At 43.7% G+C, this 22,732-nt stretch overlaps 2 protein-coding genes across 2 annotated transcripts in view; one reads left to right on the forward strand and one right to left on the reverse strand.

Annotated features, from left to right (window-relative positions):
* The window catches only part of camk2g2 (calcium/calmodulin-dependent protein kinase (CaM kinase) II gamma 2), a 115,487-nt gene extending 95,515 nt beyond the window's left edge, over positions 1-19,972 (forward strand). The window contains exons 16-22 of the mRNA XM_046358689.1: positions 553-636; positions 3,282-3,326; positions 3,887-3,932; positions 13,890-13,965; positions 14,112-14,206; positions 15,080-15,329; positions 16,151-19,972. Of these exons, the coding sequence (XP_046214645.1) occupies positions 553-636; positions 3,282-3,326; positions 3,887-3,932; positions 13,890-13,965; positions 14,112-14,206; positions 15,080-15,312 (579 nt within the window). The 3' untranslated portion in view covers positions 15,313-15,329; positions 16,151-19,972. The remainder of the gene's footprint in view (positions 1-552; positions 637-3,281; positions 3,327-3,886; positions 3,933-13,889; positions 13,966-14,111; positions 14,207-15,079; positions 15,330-16,150) is intronic.
* Positions 19,973-20,706: 734 nt separating this feature from the next.
* The window catches only part of LOC124041280 (bifunctional heparan sulfate N-deacetylase/N-sulfotransferase 2-like), a 191,564-nt gene continuing 189,538 nt past the window's right edge, over positions 20,707-22,732 (reverse strand). The window contains 3 exon segments of the mRNA XM_046358688.1: positions 20,707-21,782; positions 21,925-22,137; positions 22,328-22,498. Coding sequence (XP_046214644.1) covers positions 21,657-21,782; positions 21,925-22,137; positions 22,328-22,498 — 510 coding nt within the window. The 3' untranslated portion in view covers positions 20,707-21,656.

A 22,732-nucleotide genomic window follows, 5' to 3' on the forward strand; every position in this document is an offset into this window, starting at 1 on the left:
TATCTGCAAAGATTGTAGACTGTAATGCAACAAGAGAAATCACACTCAAGAGGTAGACACGGACTCAAAACCACTTCCAACACCCAATTGGAGACCTCCACACAGGCATTTCCGAAATGAAAGAAAATCGCTAAATTAATTTAGCGTGTCAAGAATGTTAATTTGCTCGCACAGAAGTGTCAATGTCTTCAGAGCCCGTCTTTCTGCACCTACAAATTCCTTTTGACTTTCAAAAGAGGCAGTCATTTTATGTATCAAAGGGAAAACACTGCTGCTGAATTAAAGCAAGTGCGTAGTGCATACTTTACAGACAACAATTGTCCCTGGAAAAACACCACCCGGACACATTGGCAGGCACACTGCAGGCGTAAGTCTCTGCAGACAACATTGTTTACTGTAGCCTGAAGAAGATATCTCTTCCATGACACACACTCACCGACCTGCACCTCAGCCTCGTAGACTGGGGCTGAACAGTCCCATGGGTCTGCCTACATATATACATACAGTATACTCTGTAGAAGTCATTTTGTGTTGTTGTTTTTTTTGCCCCAGCCGCAGACAAACAACAGTAAAAACAGTGTAGTGAGCAGTACCAGCAGCACCAAAGACAGCAGCATATCATCTTCAGCACCAATGGTATCTCATCTATACTTGCTTTCTCTCATTGTTGCTTTTACTCCCCCTGTTCTTTTGAATTAGTCCCTAAGTTTGTGTTCAGTTCTTGCTTTTTGCCATCTGTTTGTCTCATCCCCTCTTTATTGACTCTCCCTTTTCTTTCTCCCTCCGTTCCTTCCACCCTCTCCTCTTCACCTCCATTTTGAAAAAAAAGTGTGATGTTGACGATGGTTTTGATGGTTTCTAAACCAAACAACTGGTTTGTGCCTGTGACCCTCTCTCACTAGGCTCCTGTTATACCCAATCCTACTTTCTTGTCAAACACAGACATGTATGACAATGCACAACAAAACATACACAGATAATGGTATTTTAGAATATATCCACAATGTCACGATGTAATGTTCCTAGGGGTCCGTTGTGGGTATTTGTATTTGTCCCCTGATAATGCTGGGAATTTGATACGCTACACATTTACAGGACGCGAGCTCAATAACCGGGGTGTGTCAAAATATATATATTTTTTAACTTGATACCAAATTCAAAACAAGGAAATTCAAAAGCTCATTAAAACCATGGGTAAAACAGGATCCAGAAATGTCAGGAAACAGAGATATCCCAATTGTATGGAATATGCAGTCCCTCTATCTACACGTATCTCCTTGTGAACCCTTCCCCCGGGGCACCCACACAACATTTCAATAATACAACTCATCTATAGTGACATTCCAGTCCTGTCTCTGCCCCTCTACTCTGCTAACAGAACATATACAGGGGAAGCACAGAACTGTGGTGAAAAAGCTTAGAGGCATATATAGTGGTGTCTGTCAGACAAACTACTGAGCTCCAGTGACCTGAGAGAGACTTGAAACCTGTAGGAGGGAGATAATCTTAGCCAGGGTGTTTGGCAAGAATTGTGGAATGTCAATCAGGCACCCAGCAGGGCTCTACACTGACGTTTTTAATAATGAGCACGTGTTCGCCTAAGTTGGAAAATGTAGGCACACACAAAGACATTTAGGAGCACAATGCTAAATATTTGAGGTGAGAAGGCTCGAATCCTTCATTTTTCTAGGCGCACTGCTGCTCCTAAATTCACATTCCAGGTCGCATATACAAGTAACATGGTCGCACTCTAGAGCCCTGCCCAGGCTAAGAGAAACGCTTTTCTATCAAAGCCAAATCACTCTAGAGCCCTGCCCAGGCTAAGAGAAACCTTTTCTAACAGAGCCAAATCACTCTAGAGCCCTGCCCAGGCTAAGAGAAACCCTTTTCTATCAAAGCCAAATCACTCTAGAGCCCTGCCCAGGCTAAGAGAAACCCTTTTCTATCAAAGCCAAATCACTCTAGAGCCCTGCCCAGGCTAAGAGAAACCCTTTTCTATCAAAGCCAAATCACTCTAGAGCCCCGCCCAGGCTAAGAGAAACCCTTTTCTATCAAAGCCAAATCACTCTAGAGCCCTGCCCAGGCTAAGAGAAACCCTTTTCTATCAAAGCCAAATCACTCTAGAGCCCCACCCAGGCTAAGAGAAACCCTTTTCTATCAAAGCCAAATCACTCTAGAGCCCCACCCAGGCTAAGAGAAACCCTTTTCTATCAAAGCCAAATCACTCTAGAGCCCCGCCCAGGCTAAGAGAAACCCTTTTCTATCAGAGCCAAATCAGAGGACCACCTCCATCAAAATGATTGGGAAGTTTCTTACTCTTCTCCAGTAGGGCTACCGGTAAGCTATTTGCTGTTGTTGTGGATTCATTGGCGGATGTGGTCAGTGTTAAAGGATGGTTTGTCTCTCTGGGTCACCGCTCAGTTGATCTGTCAGTCATCCCAAGACAGTGCTGTCTATGCTATATCAGCCTCCAAGCTTGTTCTGAACAGCTACGATGCATAAATGTCCCGAAGGGCAGAATGTCAGGCTCTGTGGTACCATTTAAAGGGACAGTGCAACATTTTGGCGACTAAGCCCTTCTTTCTACTAACCCAGAGATTAACTCATGGATGCCATTTGTATGTCTCTGCATGACTTAATTGCCCAAACGTCGCACTATCCCTTTAAGCTAATGCCTCGTTATCTGAGGGACTGCATCTTCATGTGTAGGTGGTTTTGTTGAGATTGAGTCTGTAGTCCAGTGTCCTGTGGGAAGGTCCAGGGGTGTGCTATGTGGGAGTGCATTGGGGGTGTCTGTGATGCAGTATTGTAAGCTATTATGCGCTTTTGCGATGAGTGTTTCCATGGTGACTGACTGTGACGGGATGGTCTAGGTTGGAGGAGGGGGGGGGCTGCTGATCCAATCTCCTAGCCAGTCAATCCCCTCATCCTCAATTCAGACATTTGTAGCCTTTTCTGTCTTTGTGTGTGTCCCCTCTGTTTCTTTACGTTGTAGAGACACCCTTCTACGGTCTGATAGCGCCAATGATAAGTGACATAGTCCATAGCTCCTTCCTCTAGTGTATTGGGGTAGTTTGTAGTATGGTCTACTTCTCAAAACCCCATCCTGTCTCGTTGCCCCCCATGACGGAGCCCCTCTGCTGCCTCTGTGCTGTGGCGTGTGTGCTTGGCGCTGTGTGTGTGTGTTTACATGCATCGGGCGTGTGGACTGTGTGTATCCCACACGCCCTGGGCCTTCCCTGGTGGTCGCCGCATGTTAAACTCTCTCCTGCTTCCCCTAGGAACCACAGACCACTGTCGTGCACAACCCAGCTGACGGCACCAAGGTAAGCCACTACTGCACCTCTCTAATCCCATAGCCGCTATAGGCTAATACTAATACTAATGCTAAAATACCTTAGCGTGGTTACTAAGGTACCTCAGAGTGGCTGGAGCTCTACTAAGATACCTTAGAGCGACGCTGACGCCATGAACGCTTAACCACTCCACGTCTACGGACAGTCACACTAACTTAGTCGCACTAACCCTCAAAACACACAAGCCGCAACTGCTGCAACAGTCCCTCCCTCGCCCCCAAACCACACTGGCTCAGCCACCAAAAAAGTCACATACACACCGAAAAAGTGACCCTTAACACACAGTTTGTACACCACCTCACCAAAAGGCTGTGTTTGGTGTGGGTCCTCATGCGCTCGCCATCCTGTCTGCCTGGCTGGTTTGTGCAGGGTTTGTGTTCCTCCGCGAGGAGCGTCCGTCCACCTGGGAAAGGCCCCATCCAAGTCATCCCTCAGCACACAGACTAACTCTGTTTCCTCCTGTTATATCTCTGTCTCTCCTCCTCCTCTCTGTCGTCCATGTTTCTGTCCATCACTCGTCTCCCCTACAGGGCTCTACAGAGAGCAGTAACATCACAGAGGAGGAGGATGTGAAAGGTAGGAAAGGTATGCCCAACGTTCACCTACTCTGCATGTTTTTGCACGTCTTCTATCTATATATCTGTCTGCAAAAGTGTTGGTCAGAAAGACAGGGCTAGAGTTCAAGATGGGCCTCAGATCTTGGCCAGTGGATCCTCTTGAGGTAGTATATATTATACACGTGATTGAAGAAGCCATAGTTATCTGAGAAATGGGGATACATAAATGATCATTCACGCGCTTCTGTGTTGTCAATCCTTCTCCTTCATTTCTTTAGAAAGAGAATCGATTATGATCAAGGCCTGGGAAGCCTTTGATGGCCTGAGTTAACTTTCAGGCTGGTGTCTGGGCCTGTGAGCATCTGGGAAATGTACCCTATAGGAGAGGTAAACACAGATGGAATGTGTTTGTAAATGAGTATACATTATATGGCTAGAGAGGGAATGAGGAAGCACTGCCATATTGGAGAATAGCCTTTCCTTTGGCCCTTACAGCTGCTGTGGAGAAGTCAAAGAAGTTAGTATTCCTACAGAGTGAAAGGAAATGTCTTGCTGAGAATGAAAAATAGCACAGTAGTCTTAGCTTTCCAGACTGTGAGAGACGGAGCTGAATACTGGGTGGTCTAGCCGTGGACGTAGACTATGCTTTGTCTGAACAAATTACTAAACTAGCACATGAAGGTCTTATATGTCTTTAGATAGTTCCTAGTTTCCCTATTCTTGGTCTCACAGCTCCCCTGGGCTTAAAGAGTTGGGACTCCACCACTCTAAAACCTCTGTGTGTGTGTGTGTGTGTGTGTGTGTGTGTGTGTGTGTGTGTGTGTGTGTGTGTGTGTGTGTGTGTGTGTGTGTGTGTGTGTGTGTGTGTGTGTGTGTGTGTGTGTGTGTGTGTGTGTGTGTGTGTGTGTGTGTGTGTGTGTGTGTGTGTGTGTGTGTGTGTGTGTGTGTGTGTGTGTGAAAACGTGGCCTTTTTACTGCTCGTCCAAACTGCTGTGTTTACATAACAACTTCGTCCTATTTTAACTAGTTGCTTAAACAGTGTTAACAAGTGGTGGGCGAGTGGCTGCGCTGCAGGCTTTTACAAGGGCACCCTGGTTTCAAGTCGTCAGGAGACTCCAGGACCGACAGGCTCTCTGCCACTGACGTCATCCTGCCGACGAGCGAAAAGGCCCCACATTCTGAGAGAGGGTGACAAAATGTGCCAACACAGAGGCCTCTTTCAGGTCTTAAACACAGAGACACAGATATAGACGTGCGCACATAGACACCGGAATCGATGAAAGTCAAACGTCGTACAGTATTTCCAGAGACCTACAGAGCATTCAGAAAGTATTCACACACCGCAACTTTTTCCACATTTTGTTGTGTTACAGCCTCAATGTAAGTCGCTCTGGATAAGAGCGTCTGCTAAATGACTTAAATGTAAATGTAAATTTAAATCTGATTCCATTTTGATTTTTGGTCACTGACCTACACACAATACCCAATAATGTCAAAGTCGAATTATGTTTTTTGAAGTTTTTACAAATGAATAAAAAATGAAAAGCTGAAATGTCTGAAAAGAATTCAATCCCTTTGTTATGGCAAGCCTAAATGAGTTAATGAGTAGACGTTTGCTTAACAAGTCACATAATAAGTTGCATGAACTCACTGTGTGCAATAATAGTTTATCATGCTTTTTGAATGACTCTCTCATCTCTGTACCCCACACATACAATTATCTGAAAGGTCCCTCAGTCAAGCAGTGGATTTCAAAAACAGATTCAACCACAAAGACCAGGGAGATTTTCCAATTCCTTGCAAAGAAGGTCACCAATTGGTAGATGGGTAAAAAAAAAACATTGCCATTGAAGATCCTTTGATCATGATGAAGTTAATAATGACATTTTGGATGGTGTATCAATACACCCAGTCACTACAAAGATACAGGCGTCCTTCCTAACTCAGTTGCTGGAGATTAAGGACACCGCTCAGGCCAATGAGGCCAATGGTGACTTTAAAACAGTTAGAGTTTAATGGCTGTCATAGGACAAAACTAACCTAATTGACAGCGTGAAAAAATGGAAGCGTGTACTGAATAAAATATTCCAAAACATTCATCCTGGTTACAACAAGGCACTAAAGTAATACTGCAAAAAATGTGGCAAAGCAATTCACTTTTTGTCCTGAATACAAAAGTGTTATATCTGAGGCAAATCCAATACAACATGTAGTGGTGGCTGCGTCATGTTACGGGTATGCTTGTAATCATTAAGGACTGGGAAGTTTTTCAGGATAAAATATAAAAGAAATGGAGTTAAGCTCAGGCAAAATCCTAGAGGAAAACCTGGTTCAGTCTGCTTTTCACCAGACACTGGGAGATTAATTCACCTTTTAGCAGGACAATAACCTAAAACAGAAGGTCAAATCTACACTGGAGTTGCTTTCCAAGAGGACAGTGAATGTCCTTGAGTGGCCAAGCTAGAATTTTGACTGAAATCTGCTTGGAAATGTATGGCAAGACCTGAAAATGGTTGTTTGGCAATTATCAACAACCAGTTTGACAGAGCTTGAAGAAATTTGAAAAGAATAATGGGCAAGTGTTGCAAAATTCAGGTGTGAAAATCTCTTAGGGATTTACTCAGAAAGAATGTAGCTTTAATTGCTGCCAAAGGTGATTTTAACATAGGAAAGGAGCGCTTCTTTGGTTTATATACAGAACAAAAATATAAAAAAATGCAACATGTAAGGTGTTGGTCCCATGTTTCATGAGGTGAAATAAAAGATCCCAGAAATTGTCCATATGCACAAAAAGCCTATTTCACTGAAATGTTGTGCAGAAATGTGTTTACATCCCTGTTAGTGAGCATTTAACCTTTGCCAAGATAATCCATCCACCTGACAGGTGTGGCATATCAAGAAGCTGATTATACGGCATGATCATTACACAGGTGCACCTTGTGCTGGGGACAATAAAAGGCTAGTCTAAAATGTGTGGTTTTGTCACCGAACACAATGCCACAGATGTCTCAAGTTTTGAGGGAGTGTGGAATTGGAATGCTGACTGCATTTAATGTTAATTTCTGTGCGCCCCTGCCCAGTCATGTGAAATCCATAGATTAGGGCCTAATGAATTTATTTCAATTGACTGATTTCCTTATATGAACTGTAACTCAGTAAAATCTTTGAAATTGTTGGATGTTGTGTTTATATTTTTGTTCAGTATAGTTAATCCATGAGGTGCTCTTAGATCATGGGATAAAATACTATAGTATACAAAGAAGTTGATGCTGGATAGTAAACTATGCCGGAACAGACTTTGTGCAAACTAACTTCCAGAAGTAATCAAAGCACACTCATGTAGTGGAAACATTTAAAAGCCTTTAATGTTTTATGGCTTATGCCTGGCGAGAATAACAAGAGACACAGACGTGTTGCGGCTACAACACTTTATCAGGGTGACAAAGAATAGTGGTGAACAAACGGGTGTATATCCCAGCTCTCACAGGAAGTGATTCAAATCATTACCACACCAAAAGCTTGAGGAAGGAAACACATTTAAGATACAAAGATACACAAAATAAACATGGAATAATGCAAATGAAACACAACAAAATAAGTGCAATATCATAAAAGGAAAAAACAAACTGTGTACACATGAGCTCATGTTACCAAATTTAAGAATGGAGAACAAATGTTTTTCTCCCACAAAAACATTTTGTAAACCATATATCTCTTACAGGAAGGGTGAATAATCAATTTCCTCATTTAGACCTGGCAATACAGTGACCCTTAGTTTAAAGATCCAGAACATTTTGTGTTGAAGGTCCCCCCCCCCCCCTGGGGACCACTTCAATGGCCATGGCTTTCAGAGAGTTTGGGCTGCCATGGCCAACCTGTCTGTAATGTTTAGCCATATGATATTTGTTGTTAGCAGTCCTTATAGCATATGCATATTCAGACACCCTGTCCTTGAGCCTTCTCTTAGTACATCCTATGTAAAAGCGCCCACATGCCCACTCCAGCCTGTACACCACATAGGTCATTTTGCTGTTGACAAACGATTGGACTTTATAGGTTCTAGTCCACAAGGGTCCCCGAACATATTTGTTTTTACAGTGTGATGGCAGTGATTGCACTTACCACATGGGAAGATGCCTGTGGACTTGGGGAGCTAACTTGGCTTAGTTACTAGGATGAGGTCGCTGCGCACCAACTTATCCTGTAAGAGAATGCTGAGAGTTCAGTGAACACATCACACAGAGTAGGATCACTTTCAAGGATGCTCCAATTAGGTTTCATGATGTTCCTTAACCGTGGCTGCCTCTTGGTTCCGGGGGGTCCCAAAGTAAATTTCAGGTGTCTCCGGGTTTCCGGAGATAGGATAAGTAATCCTTCTCACCCCCCCTTTAAGATTTAGATGCACTATTGTAAAGTGACTGTTCCACTGGATGCCATAAGGTGAATGCACCAATTTGTAAGTCGCTCTGGATAAGAGCGTCTGCTAAATGACTTAAATGTAAATGTAAATTTATATTTTTGTTCTCCATTCTTACGAACATTTGGTAACGAGCTCATGTTGTACACAGGTTTTTACTTTTATGATATTGCATTTATTTTGTGATGTTGTATTGTGTTTTTTTAAATTCTCGCCACGCATAAGCCGTAATACACTAAAGGCCTTTTCATTTTCCCACCACATGAGAGTGCTTTGATTACTTCTGAGAGTTTGTTTGCACAATGGCTGCTCAGGCATTATTTACAAGCCAGCATCAACTTATTTTTGTTCTACAGTGATTCTATCATGTATTGACTCGGGCGATTGATTTTTCACGTTTTTTTGTGTTTTCTTTACCAATGTTAGCATTTTTATTCCTCTTTGACACTACAGTATTTTATGTAGATCATTGACAAAAAGATGACAATTAAAGCCTTACTTTACTACATCCCACTTTGTAACACAACAAAATGTGGAAAAAGTTAAGGGGTGTGAATACATTCTGAAGGCACTGCAGTTTACAGTATGTTGTAGGAGAGAAAAGAGAAGCATTGGCAGAAAGTTGGAGTGACAGATTGGAACCCTCTTGTCTCCTCCACAGTGGAGCTGTATGACAGTATGCGTCTCTGTGGCGCTCAGCAACGATGTCGTCTCAAAAAGAGTGCTGTGAAGAGCTGCGATTGGGACATAGATACGGAGTGCTGGCCAAGTGGCTATACACACTCTCCTCCGAGGAGATCGGCACAGCTGGAATGTGAAATAGGGGGTTTACGTTGTGTCAGATATTGAACATGTAACACTGTGGTGTCTTCTGATTTGTGAGGTGCGTGTATGTTTCTCTGGCTAGTTGTGATGGAGACTCACACACCCCTCCCTGTGTGTCTCTGTGTGCGGAGGTGGTGGGATATATAACGTGTGGCGGGTTTTGCTAGTGTATGGTCAGGTTGGGGGTGTACTGTTTTCTCTTGGTAAAATAGTAGAGTGTACAGAACTGTGTCTGATCCTCCTGTCTCTCTCTGGCGTGTGTGTGTTGCGGTGGGGGCAGTGTCTGCGTGCGGGTCTAGCGTGGACAGTGCAATGGTCAGCCAGTGCAGTGCCAGTGAGGAACAGACCCAGGCTCAGCCCCCTCACTGCCCACCCGCCTGTAAGTCAGCAGCAGTACCACCCCTCTCCTCTCAACTCTGACCTTTGTGTCCTTTCCCCCTATGAACTCATTTATATTGTCCCCATAATATTGTTCCCCTGAAGCTGTCTGTCCCCATAATACTGTTCCTCCATTAATATTAGGGTCTAGATTCAATCCGTAGTGCTGTAGTTCTGTGTTGTAGCCCGATTGACATTTAAAGGCAATGTTCCCACTTTAGCGGAGACTGCATTCACGGTAAACGCTGCATATGTCGGCTCAATCAGAAATAGCCTTTAACATTTCAAGCACGCTACAGTGCTAGAACTTCGGCATTACGTATTGTATCCAGCTGAAGACTGTCTCGAATGGGACAACACTGTACCAGGTCCCCCTCACTATCTTCAGTAGAGTTATATCAGCTGCAGGATCTTCTGTTTGTTTGTGCACATGAATATCACTTGCCCACCCCAAAAAATGAACAAATGATTACAATCACTAATCATTTTTATCAAAGTATTTCAGACAAATGCATACTAAGACAATATTAGTTTGGACAGTCATTAGCCAATGGCCGAGTCCGAAATCTGGCTTGCCTACTACCAATTTAAACTGCATCCTGTGTACTAATAGTACATACTATTTAGAACATACTGTTTTAGTAAAATCAAATGCAACAAATGTCAGCATACTAGGCTCATCCTAATGGATGAATAATCTAATGCACAATTGCGTAGATTCTGGCCATTTGGAAATATGTGTGAAATCCTGGCATTTAAAGCATATTTAATTTAAAAAAAATTCACATACTACAAAACTGTCTTTTTTCGCATATCCAAAATTCCTACTATTTAGAATGCAAGTACGGGTATTCTGACACGGACAGTGATTTAGGGATCCAAAAAAAATGTAATACCAAAAATATTTCACCATTAAAAGTTTCCAGATTGCTGCTGAGTGATTGGGAGTGAGTGCGACTCCTGCGTCTCAGTGTGTGACATTTTAAAATGTGTGTCTCACATCTCTCCTGCTTAGCTCTGTGTCAGCTCATCAGACTGACGCTACTCAGCTGTCCCATCTATCACTCAGCCTGTTCCAGTCCCTCTCAGACCTTGCCAAAAGCATGTCCCGTATCCGCATTGCTAGGACAAAAAAGTTACCATGCTGTGCTCACTTGCTGTGTATATACACTGTTTTGCACAGACATGCGTTCACTGTTGGCTTTCCCTACTCACTGAAGTGAAAACCTGAATCTGGGACCCAGTGTCCTACATGTAGCTTCTGCATCTCTCTCCGTTCCTCTCCCCACATTACGCCTTCGTCCCTTTCTCTTCCCCTCCTTTCTCTGACAGAGAAAATAAATAATGCTGACCTTGAGGCTCACTGGCCTTTTAATGGATTTATCTCTCCCCATGGCCCTGACACAGACACCCAGCCTGACAGCTGAGCAGACCGTAGACAGACAACAAGCTGGACTAGACACAGGCTGGATTTCAATAAGCCTAAAGGCATTCTCTCCTTTTGCTGCTGGTCAGACAGCAGCAAATCTCTCATCAGGTCTCTGAAGAGATGAAGGCATTGTAGACTTTTGAGATCAATTGAGATCCACCCCTAGACTGGCCTGCTCTGTCATCTGCTCACTAAACAGCCATCCCTGTCCCTGAGGTGTCTCTGTCTGTCTGTACTCTCCTACTTCCTCACTCAGGCAGTATCCTCCTCAGTGGTGGCCTGTAACTGGGTTTAGTGCTTGACTGCTGCCCCCTGCTGGCCAACGAGGCCACAGTGTCTTCATGTTCTGCTGTCTGTGTGACGCTATGCCCATTGGTATATCTACGTTATTAGTGTGTGGATGTCCTTCTAAGTTTGGTTTCTATGTAACATATCCTTTATATAACTCAATTGCATATGGGCATTGTGCTCCTCTCAGACCTGTGTGAAGTTATATGTTAACTTATACAGACTATGTAACAACTGCCATTTGTGTGCACATTATTCCAGTTTGAGAAAACGGGTCTTCTTGTCCTATCAGTTTTTTTTTGTCTGATTTGATCGCTTAAATGGTTGCCATTTTGTTGCTGTTGTCATGTTGTCTTCCAGCTGCCCCACTGCATGATGATGCTAAGCACACTTTTGCTAATTGGAAAAGTTCAGGTCATAGCTCCTGTCCTGACTTAGAGCAAGCTCTGCCTGCGCCACCCTCCGTGGCCCCAGGGGGCAGCAACGTGCAGCTGAGTAAGTTAGACAGCCCTGGGGCAGCTTCTGTAAAGCCAGGCTTGAGTTGCTTTTTGCCAGTTCATAATTCCTGTGGGAATATGAACAGAGGTGTGCTCGCAGTTTTTATATATATATATATGGTACCATTCCAGGGTTTCTCTTAATTTTTTACTATTTTATGCATTGTAGAATAAGTGAAGATATTAAAACTATGAAATAACACATATGGAATCATGTAGTAACCAAAAATGTGTTCAGAATATATATCAATCAGAATATATTTTATATTTGATATTCTTCAAAGTAGCCACCCTTCGCTTTGATGACATCTTTGGCATTCTCTCAACCAGCTTCATGAGGTTGATAGTACTCACCTGGAATGCATTTCAATTAACAGGTGTGCCTTTTTAAAAGGCAGTTAATTTGAACCATTTGAGCCAATCAGTTGTGTTGTGACAAGGTAGGAGTTGTATACAGAAGATAGCCTTATTTGGTAAAAGACCAAGACCATATTATGGCAAGAACAGCACAAATCAGCAAAGAGAAACGACAGTCCATCATTACTTTAAAACATGAAGGTCAGTCAATCAGAAAAATGTCAATGTAGTCGCAAAAACTATCAAGCGCTGTGATGAAACTGGTTCCCATGAGGACCACCACAGGAAAGGAAGACCCAGAGTTACCTCTGCTGCAGAGGATTAGGTCATTAGAGTTAACTGCACCTCAGAATGCAGCCCAAATAAATTAGTTCAAGTAACAGACATCTTAACATCAACTGTTCAGAGGAGACTGTGTGAATCAGGCCTTCATGGTTGAATTGCTGCAAAGAAGCCATTACTAAAGGACACTAATAAGAAGAAGAGACTTGCTTGGGCCAGGAAACACGAGCAATGGACATTAGACCGGTGGAAATCTGTCCTTTGGTCTGATGAGTCCAAATTTGAGATTTTTGGTTCCAACCGCCGTGTCTTTGTGAGACACAGAGTAGGTGAATGGATGATCTCCGCACGTGTAGTTCCCACCGTGAAGCATGGAGGAGGAGGTGTGATGGTGCTTTGCTGGTGACTGTCAGTGATTTATTTAGAATTCAAGGCACACTTAACCAGCATGGCTACCACAGCATTCTGCCACAATACGCCATCCCATCTGGTATGCGCTTAGTGGGACTATCATTTGTTTTTCAACAGGACAATGACCCAACACACCTCCAGGCTGTGTAAGGGCTATTTGACCAAGAATGAGAGTTATGGAGTGCTGCATCAGATGACATGGCCTCCACAATCATCTGACCTCAACCCAATGGAGATGATTTGGGATGAGTTGGACCGCAGTGTCAAGGAAAAGCAGCCAACAAGTGCTCAGCATATGTGGGAACTCCTTCAAGACTGTTGGAAAAGCATTCCTCATGAAGCTGGTTGAGAGAATGCCAAGAGTGTGCAACGCTGTCATCAAGGCAATGGGTGGCTACTTTGAAGAATCTCAGATATGAGTATGTGTGTCCAAACTTTTGACTGGTACTGTGTATATATATATATAAGCTGGATTGTGTGCTGTGTGGAATTTCTCGACTCTGCTGGTAGGCTGTCTGGCGTAGTGGGCTATCTGTGTGTCACCCTCCCAGATGACATTTCAGTGAGCCCAGTTGGTTTGTGTGTCACTTGTCTGATGAGTGTCGAGGATGGAGTTGTAGACATAGTTGAGCTTTAGACCAGGAATTATAGAACAAAAATATCAACACATCTGAAGTTACCTAGGAGAATTAGAAACTGTTTCCATGCACTTGAGATTTAGGGAAGTGAAACTGTTCAAAAACTCAAACATTGCCAGGTGCTTTGGGTAGGGCAGAGTATTCGAATGGAAAGGGAGGGAGCTGGACTGCAGCTGAGTTGCGGCCTGTTAGAGTCGTTTTTATGAGATTGGTGGTCCCCAGTAGTGCTGCTGTGTCTTTGTACAACCAAACAACAATAGGCTTTGATGGCATTGTGAGTGCAGTCTCTGCAATCAGTTCCATACAGGAAAGGGCTAGTGAGCTAGGTGAAGCATGGGTGTGAGGGGTTCTGCATGCTGATCTTCAAGTATTTCTGACCGGAGTACTTTTAGGGTCTCTCTAATTCCATCTGGCCATCTTTCTTTCTATCTATCTATCGTTCACCGGATTTCAGCTCGCAAACAGGAGATCATCAAGATTACTGAGCAGCTGATTGAGGCCATCAACAACGGAGACTTCGAGGCTTACACGTGAGTTTACATACATAGATTGTGTGTGTGCCTCCTGGTTTAGAACTGAATAACCCTAACCCTGCTGATGTCCCTGGTCGTTACTGGAGTAGGCCCTGTTCATGTGGTACCTAAGATGTTGATGATGTGTCTGATTTCCCCTCCAGGAGAATCTGTGACCCCGGACTAACCTCGTTTGAACCTGAGGCTTTGGGAAACCTGGTGGAGGGCATGGACTTCCACAAGTTCTACTTTGAGAACTGTAAGCATTTCTTATCAACAGGGAACTAGACATGGTCATTCCACAAATGGTGCCTTTTGGGAAGTGTAATTTGGTCAAAAATGACTTTTTTTGTCATAAAGAGCACATGTTTAACTTCATAAAACATGTCTTACCATCTCAAGAGGTAAGAAAGACTACAAAAGTGCCCACTAAAGTGACAGGGTTTATAGATGTTACCTTCAATCAGGCTAATCTCCCCTTGTGATGGGGAATGTAAGCTTGTTGTGTGCAGCACGGAGGGGGGATTTTTACTTGTTAAAAAATGTCTAGCCTATCTATCCATCGATGGGTAACACAGTTGGTGTGGTATGATCTACGTGCTCAGTTTTCCAATACAAAGACCAGAAATGGCCAAAAAGAGTAGAACCAGATCAACTGTAAAAAAACAAATATATTAAAGGGATAGTTTTACCATATTAAAACGAGAGTTCAGTTTGTTACAAGGTTGACCTTACACCTGAGGGCCAAATGTAAATGAATCTCTAATGATTAGGGCTTTACAAAATCGTGGCATTGAGTGGGTTAAAAATCTTCCTAGATTTGGTCTAAGAGAAAGCAAATCTTATTTGAATGAAAACACACTGCTATTGGAATTTCTACATGGTTTGAGTGTTGAATCGAGTGTTTCATAAAAATGTAAACAATATGAGACTTAAAAGACACTATTCGTGGAACTACCCTGTTAATGTGTTCATTGTGGTATTTAAAAAAATGTCTTTACCAAGTCACTGAGCACACTATTTTACACTAAAGGTCTGGTAGGTCTTTCTCTATTTGAATCTAATCAAGGGTGAAGTCCATTTAAACACCAACTCATGTAAGTTGATGACTGTGTCCCTGTCTCCCATGTAGTGTTGAGTAAGAACAGTAAGCCGGTCCACACCACCATCCTGAACCCCCATGTGCACCTGATCGGGGAGGACGCGGCCTGCATCGCCTACATCCGCCTGACCCAGTACATCGACAGCCAGGGGCGCCCACGCTCCTGCCAGTCAGAGGAGACCCGCGTGTGGCACCGCCGCGATGCCAAGTGGCTCAACGTGCATTTCCACTGTTCAGGAGCGCCTGCCGCACCGCTCCAGTGAACCTTTATCAGACACAGGTGCTGACTGCAGAGAGCTTTATTCTAGAGCCTGTGTGTGCTCTCCCTCACACACGTGCTGATACTGTACATATATTTGTGTTGATGAACAGTGCCTTTTGAAAGTATTCAGACCACCTTGACTTTTTCCACATTTTGTTCCGGCCTTATTCTAAAATGTATTAATAAAGTCAAGGGGTCTGAATACTTTCCGAGGCACTGTGTGTGATCTTATGTGCCTCCTGTTGCAAAGAGGTCTAAGTGCTGTATATACTGAGTAATATTGAGTTCCCCGCCGCCCCCCAAGGTGTCGAAAGCGTTCCCCAGGGATGCTGGCCCATGTTGATTCCAATACTTCCCACAGTTGTATCAAGTTGGCTGGATGGCCTTTGGGTGGTGATATATTCTTGATATACACGGGAAACGGTTGAGCGTGAAAAACCCAGCAACATTGCAGTTCTTGACACAGACTGGTGCACCTGCCACCTACTACCATACTCCATTCAAAGGCACTTAAATGTTTTGTCTTGTCCATTCACCATCTGAATGGCGCACATACATAATCCATGTCTCAATTGCCTCAAGGCTTCAAAATCCTTCTTTAACCCGTCTCCTCCCCTTCATCTACACTGATTGAAGTGGATTTAACAAGTGACATCAATAAGGGATCACAGCTTTCACCTGGTCAGTCTGTAGTGGAAAGAGCAGGTGTTCATAATGTTTTGTATAATGTTTTGTATACTAGTGTATAAAGTTATGTAAACTCAGGAGTAGTTTGGAGATGTACACACTCTTGACAGGCTGTCCTGTGCCCTTCCTACCACTCTCTTCCTTTCTCTCAGCTTTGCCTGAATTCTGAAGCCGATTGGAGCATTTTCTCAGTGGTCGGATTGGCGCCAAGAGCCCTGCCAGAAGAGAACGCTTGGAAGTTTAAAATCTAAGGGGAAAATCTAACAAAATAAAATATTTTAAAGCCGACCGACTGACAACACCACCACCACCAATCCAGTCCAACCCTAGCTATATGTTGGGGGCCGGCTGTAGCTGAAGCCCTGCCCTCCGGACGGTGCATGCTTCTGACGCCCACAGGGGGGCGCTGTCTTGTCCTTTTCCATGGATCCATATTTTTTTGCAGTTTTGAAAGGTGTTTAAAGTATTAACATATGTAAAATAAATTATAAAAAACCTTCACATTTATTCAGCAGGTATGGTAGTAATGATTAAAGAAAATAAATGTGAATTTTCTATAAAAAACAATAGAAAAAGGAGAACACCCTATTTTTTGTGGTGGTTGTTTGTTTGTTTCACAGTTAACATATCTAATTATTTCTGTTGTTGGATGCAAACAAATGCTAGAAGGGAACATTTCTGACAAACAAAAAGCTTGATTCAATCCGTATGGCAGGTTCAGCGCTATGGCGCGATTGAAATTTAAAGGTAATATTTATGATTGAGCTGACCGATGCAGCGTTTGCCGTGAATGCAGTCTCCATGAACGTGAGCACATTGCCTTTAAATTTCAAACGCGTGCTGAACTTCCGCGATACGAATTGAACCAAGCTCTAAATTGTTACTTACAGTAATATCAACATTTTATGGGTCGGGTGCGTTGCAGAAGGGACTCTGTTTTTTAGTATTCTGATGTGTCATTGTGGACCTCTTCATTTTTATCCCCTGAATGATGCTGTCTTTGAAAGTATTTTGTGTGTGAAGATTTTTTTTAATGGGGACTTTATTTAATATAGTAATGTATACATTCATATTTATAAGGAGAAAGACTTTACTTTCAGGGTTTGGATGCGTGTGTGAGAGTGAAGATGTGTTCTCATGTCCCTATAGCTCCCTTTTCAAGCTCGTTTGCGCTTTGAGATCCCCAGTGTATATGCACACATGCATGCTCACACAAGGCCCAAAATCAAGCTCACTGTGCTGTGCCCTTTGGGTATGTAGACCAGCCAGCTCCTCCAGCAACAGGCCACATTCTCCTGACCAGCACAACCTGAAGTTGCAGAACACTACTATTGGTTCAGTGTGCCGAATCAATCAAGCCTACTGCTACTATTCTGACGGAGACCCCAAACCACAAACTCTGAAAGCTCGTACTCTTCTCCTTCCTATTGTTTTCTACTCTGACTTTAACATGTTTGACAAAACATTTTTGGGGGGAAATATGGAAAAATGTAATAAAATCTAAAATGGCCGGTACTGTTTGGCACAAACTTGAGACTCAATGCTGTTCTGTTCACTCCCCGGATGAACGTTTCTGCAACTTCAGGTTAAGCTCACTTACTCCTGGGGTCTCTACCTGTGTTTCTATAGTTAGTGACCCTGCTAATCAGCTTTCTATTAGCGCTACTCAGTGTGATATCACCCTTTGCCTGTCTCTCTTGTTCTGGTCCCTGTCCTGTTCTCGAACATTGTATATTGTCCGTCTTTGCTTGCCATACCTCTCTGTAAAGTCATTGGCACTAAAAGCATGTGAAAATGAAAATGCTGTAAAGTGGGGTGTTGAGTTGGCCAGTGGCTGGTGGTGGCATGTCGAACAGCTGGCTGGGGAAGGGCCGGGAGGTGGATCTGGGGGCCACGCTTAAGGCAATCCATGGATTGGTCCCTTTATCCCGGTTTCAGTAACTGTTCTAGATGTTAGTGTTTGTACTGTTGGTATTATTATGAATAATCCATTTCATTTTGAGATTGGAGCTGGAAATATGGGGAGGCAGTTGAGGTGGGGGTTGGGGGCTCAGGCAGCTGGCCAATCACACCCAAGCCTCCCCTGTCCAACCCAATTCCCACAATACACATATGTGGAATCAACACACACAGTGCACTCCCAATGCAAATTATATTTGAATATATATATACACTGAACAAAAATATAAAACGCAACATGTAAAGTGCTGGTCCCATGTTTCATGAGCTGAAATAAAGATCCCAGAAATGTTCCATACTCACAAAAAGCTTAAATATCTCAAATTTTGAGCACAAATCGGTTTACATCCCTCTTAATGAGCATTTCTCCTTTGCCAAGATAATACATCCGCCTGACAGGTGTGGCATATGAAGAAGCTGGTGCTCCCTGTGCTGTGGACAATGAAAGGTCACTCTAAAATCTGCAGTTTTGTCACATAACACAATGTTGAGGGAACATGCAATTGGCATGCTGACTGCAGGAATGTCCACCAGAGCTGTTGCCAGAAAATGTCATGTTCATTTCTCTACCATAACATTTTAGAGAATTTGGTAGTATGTCCAGCCGGCCTCACAACCGCAGAACACTTGTAACCATGCCAGCCCTCCTCATCCTGCTTCTTCACCTAAGGGATCGAGGGGGCTGCTGCTGAGGAGTGTTCCTATGTTTTACCATTAACGGGAAGGAGGGTGCTTCTGAGGAGTATTTTTGTCTGTAATAAAGCCTTTTTGTGGGGAAAGAACACTGATTGGCTGGGCCTGGCTCCCAGTGGGTGGGCCTATGCTCTCCTCCCAGGCCCACCCATGGCTGTGCCCCTGCCCGGTCATGTGATTAGAGCCTAATTTATGTATATGAACTGTAACTCTGCAAAATCTTTGAAATTGTTGCGTTTATTTGTTTGTTATGAGAGACACACACACAAATATACACTAAAGACAATCTCCCTTTAAAAACATATCTTTGTGATAATGGTAAAACATTGGAACACTGTTTTTCACTGTGTTGTAGCAACTTGTGACTTTGTACCGCCAGAGGGGTGAAGCTTGCTGTTAACCCCTTCATTTCTGTGCTAAGCAGCTCCATAGTACTGGCGTTCCATTGAACCTGTGGAAGGCCGGGCACCGAAAAGACAACAACCTACCGATGAGACTCTTGGTCATAGAATATTATATCAAAACATGTTGAATGAAACATGTTAAAACAAAGCCTGTGCTCGGTGTTCATATCATGGTCATAACTGGCCCCGCCCACCCTACTGCGCATTGTGACATATCTGCCATGAACCTGTTTCCCTTTTGCACCATAATGCAATGTATACAGTACTGAACTGTGTGATGTTTTTTTTGGCTCAAATAGTTTTTCCTGACTTTGTGCTGTGGGCACTGGCCTCTCTCTCTCTCCCACTGGGCCTGATGCTTCCATTCATTGCGTCGGTGTTCACACAGCCATGGGAATGAGAACTACTATGCGGTTTACTTCAACTCTTCAAAAGAATTCAAAGGGAAGAAGAGGAGAGAAATAGTTATTGAGGGAAGGATAGTTAACCTTGGATTATACTATAGCCTACCTAACTAGCTAGCAGGACAGGAAGAGGGCCTTGATATACTTACAAAAACAAATACTGAAAAATACATTAAAAGCCACACACTTTAACAACTATATATGCAGTTTTACAAGAGAAAGAAATATGCATGTCTACTTTCTGGTAATATTTTCCACTGTCTGTGTTTACTTGATTAAAAAAATGGAAATCTATATGTTACTTGCATCCTCAAGATCAATGAAAATGTCTCTTGTCTCAAATATTGAAATGAAGTGATATCACGTTTAAAAAAAAGTACAAAAAATAAAATAAAAAAGGTATATTTACTTCATTGTAATCATATAGTAAGGATACATATGACTATACTCCGTTTTCATTTGGATGCTGGATTTCTGCATGACCATATAATAAATAAAACCATGACTTAAACGATCAAGTGTTTGTTTGAATGTTAGTAGATCATCATAGCTTTGTTATTATGGAAACAATCTGAGAAGTATTTCATTAAAATTACATTTCAACATAAGTGGTCAGTTTTGTCATTTTCATGTAAGTAAGTGTGTGCTAGTCCATCCATCCAGGATAGAAATGTATCTTGTCGGTGTCAAACCAACGCAGAGTAAGGTAACACATTGCTTGTAATATGGCTTATTTTTTGAGGGGGAAGGGGGGCTTGGCTTCCCCAGTGATTTTACCCACGCACTGCTACTGGAGTCTATCCAGCTAAGGGACTTTGGAGATTGTGGTCAAGTCCCTTGTTAACACTGGACCGTGAATAATGAACATGATCTGCCCATTTAACAGGTTTCACACAGATTCGTCATGCGACATAGTTTAGTGATAGTGCCCTCGAAGCCGGTGTTTGGAGGATATAATGGCACGGTTTGCCGGCCCGAGCCAAACACCAGCGTCTCTGACTTCATCACTTACATAAATGATAGATCCTGTGGAATAATACATTGAAAAGATGCCTTCCCGAAGAGTAGAATTACTGTACTGCAGACTATAATATGTACCTCTAGTCTCCTGTCCGTCAAACACTGGAGGTACTGCCGTTTCCATTCCAGTCTTCTGTAGACCGCATCAGATGGGTAAAAGACAGTGGCTCCTGCATTGACAGACATGCAGAAGCTGTGGGTAAAATAAATAAATAAATAAACAATCCATTCCAACCTCTCTGAGTTTATTAGAGATGATACAGTGTTGGTCTTTGTTTTGTAGTTTTTACAAAATAAACAAAACAAGACAGCCGCTCCTGTTAAGACGGACAGTCACAGGCAGAGAGACAGACCCTCTCTTTTTCCATCTCCCTCTAGCTCATCCTCCTCTCTCTACGCAGCTCTAAACTGGCTGGGTACCTATGTGAGAGTTGGGGAAAGTGCATGTTAAAGTGTGTGGTTTCTCTGTCGACTGTGGCCTTTAGTAGACAGTTTGTTTGTCAGAATGGCCTCAGCTCTGGGGTAGTGGAATGCACAGAGAGAGTCTGGAGGTGCTGTGGCATGTGATTAATACCCCATCCTACGCCTCTGTCCAGAGCACTACAGTATGCTGTCTCGTTTAGTCAATGTCTATTCTGTCACACCCCCCCCCCCCCCGCCCAAAATATACAACAGATTTAAAATGTTCAACGTTTTACAATCATTCTTCTGAAGAAATGAGAAGTGTGTGTGTGTGATCTTGTGACCACGTATGTTTCCGAGCTCATTCATGCGCTACAGGGCCACAGGATATCCTGTGAGTTCAGTTCCTGTTAAATAGTCGGGTGACATTAGACCTCCCCCACCCCCTCTCAGTCTACCAGACCCTGGCATCAGTCAGTCTAACCGTCTGAAGGCTTAGACAAGTCCTCTACTTTCTGGATGAAGACGATGTGTGCGACTGCAAGAGGTTTCAGTCCAACTTATTAACTCTCTTATTAGAGGTCATTATTCCACCCTTGAGGTTTGGTTGTTACAGTGGCGTTTCGGAGTCCATTGTCCTGATAGGGGGCTGTCCTCCCGCCCTCTCACCTCATCCACCCTCTGTAGTGACTGGTGTGGGTGTGGGTGAACAGGGCCCTCTCCCCCCGGGCCAAGCCGGGTGGGGCAGTGCTCCATTCCAGGCTGTGGTTCCACTCTCAGCTCCAGCTGGAGCTCTGCAGCTCCTCTCTTAGCCAGGCGGGCAGGGGCTGGCCCAGCCGGTTCAGCAGCCTCAGCAGCTCCATGTTGTGCTCCCGGTAATGCTCCGTCAGGAAGGCACGCGACTGTAATGCACACAGCAGAGAACAGTCAGGTAAGGACTGTATGAGGCACTTGTTTAGACATAATTACATGTTAGACAAAAGTGAAACACAATGCATCATGGCACGCTGGCAACGGGATAATGTGTGTGTGACGTCACTGTACCTCAGGGGTCATGTCAGGGTATTTCCTGCCTTTGCTCTTGCCAAGACACTTGGGTCGTCCACCTTCCACCCGCTGGCACCAGAACCCTTTACTTTCATCGTATGTCAGAGCCTGAGTGTAGTTGAAGATGGGTGTGACCCCCAGGAACCTCTGGATGCCCTCCATGACCAGGCCAGGGTTGGAACGCAGCTGGGACCCGTCCACTATGTGCACCTGGAAACAGGAATCACACCTCTCACATTCTGACCTTCACACAGGTGGTACTGCCATGATGATGCAAGGAAAATACTGAATGGATGATTCTGAATTGGTGATTGGGGGCGTCTCCTGTAGTTTTCATTATCTAGCTGTGCTCGTATGGTATGTTTGTTTATGTGAATGTGTATTTCCAGTAAAGTGTTACCTGGCTGGGCTGGTAGTGGTGTAGCCAGCGCTCCAGGTGGGTGGCGTAGGCCCCAGGTTTAAGGCAGCGTCTCTGCAGGATGATCAGCTCTCGGGGGGAGGCAGGCCCCGCTGTCACCACCTCCAGGAATGTGTGGTTGATGGCCATTGGGTCCTGATGAGCCCGCTGGTGCTGCAGGGTCACACACATGGGATAGGTCAAAGGTCAGCCATCATGAGTCAAAAGGTTATCAGAGGTCAGGCTTCAAAGGGATCAAGTAACAAGATAACTTTGACCTCCCCTGCTTGTTAAAGTAACTACAAGCAAATAATGAGAATAATTATTAGATTTAACTAGGCAAGTCAGTTAAGAACAAATTCTTATTTACAATAATGGCCTACAAGCAAATAAACCTCACAGGTGAAG

The sequence above is a fragment of the Oncorhynchus gorbuscha genome, linkage group LG08, assembly GCF_021184085.1.
Source record: "Oncorhynchus gorbuscha isolate QuinsamMale2020 ecotype Even-year linkage group LG08, OgorEven_v1.0, whole genome shotgun sequence".
NCBI classification, from domain to species: domain Eukaryota; kingdom Metazoa; phylum Chordata; class Actinopteri; order Salmoniformes; family Salmonidae; genus Oncorhynchus; species Oncorhynchus gorbuscha.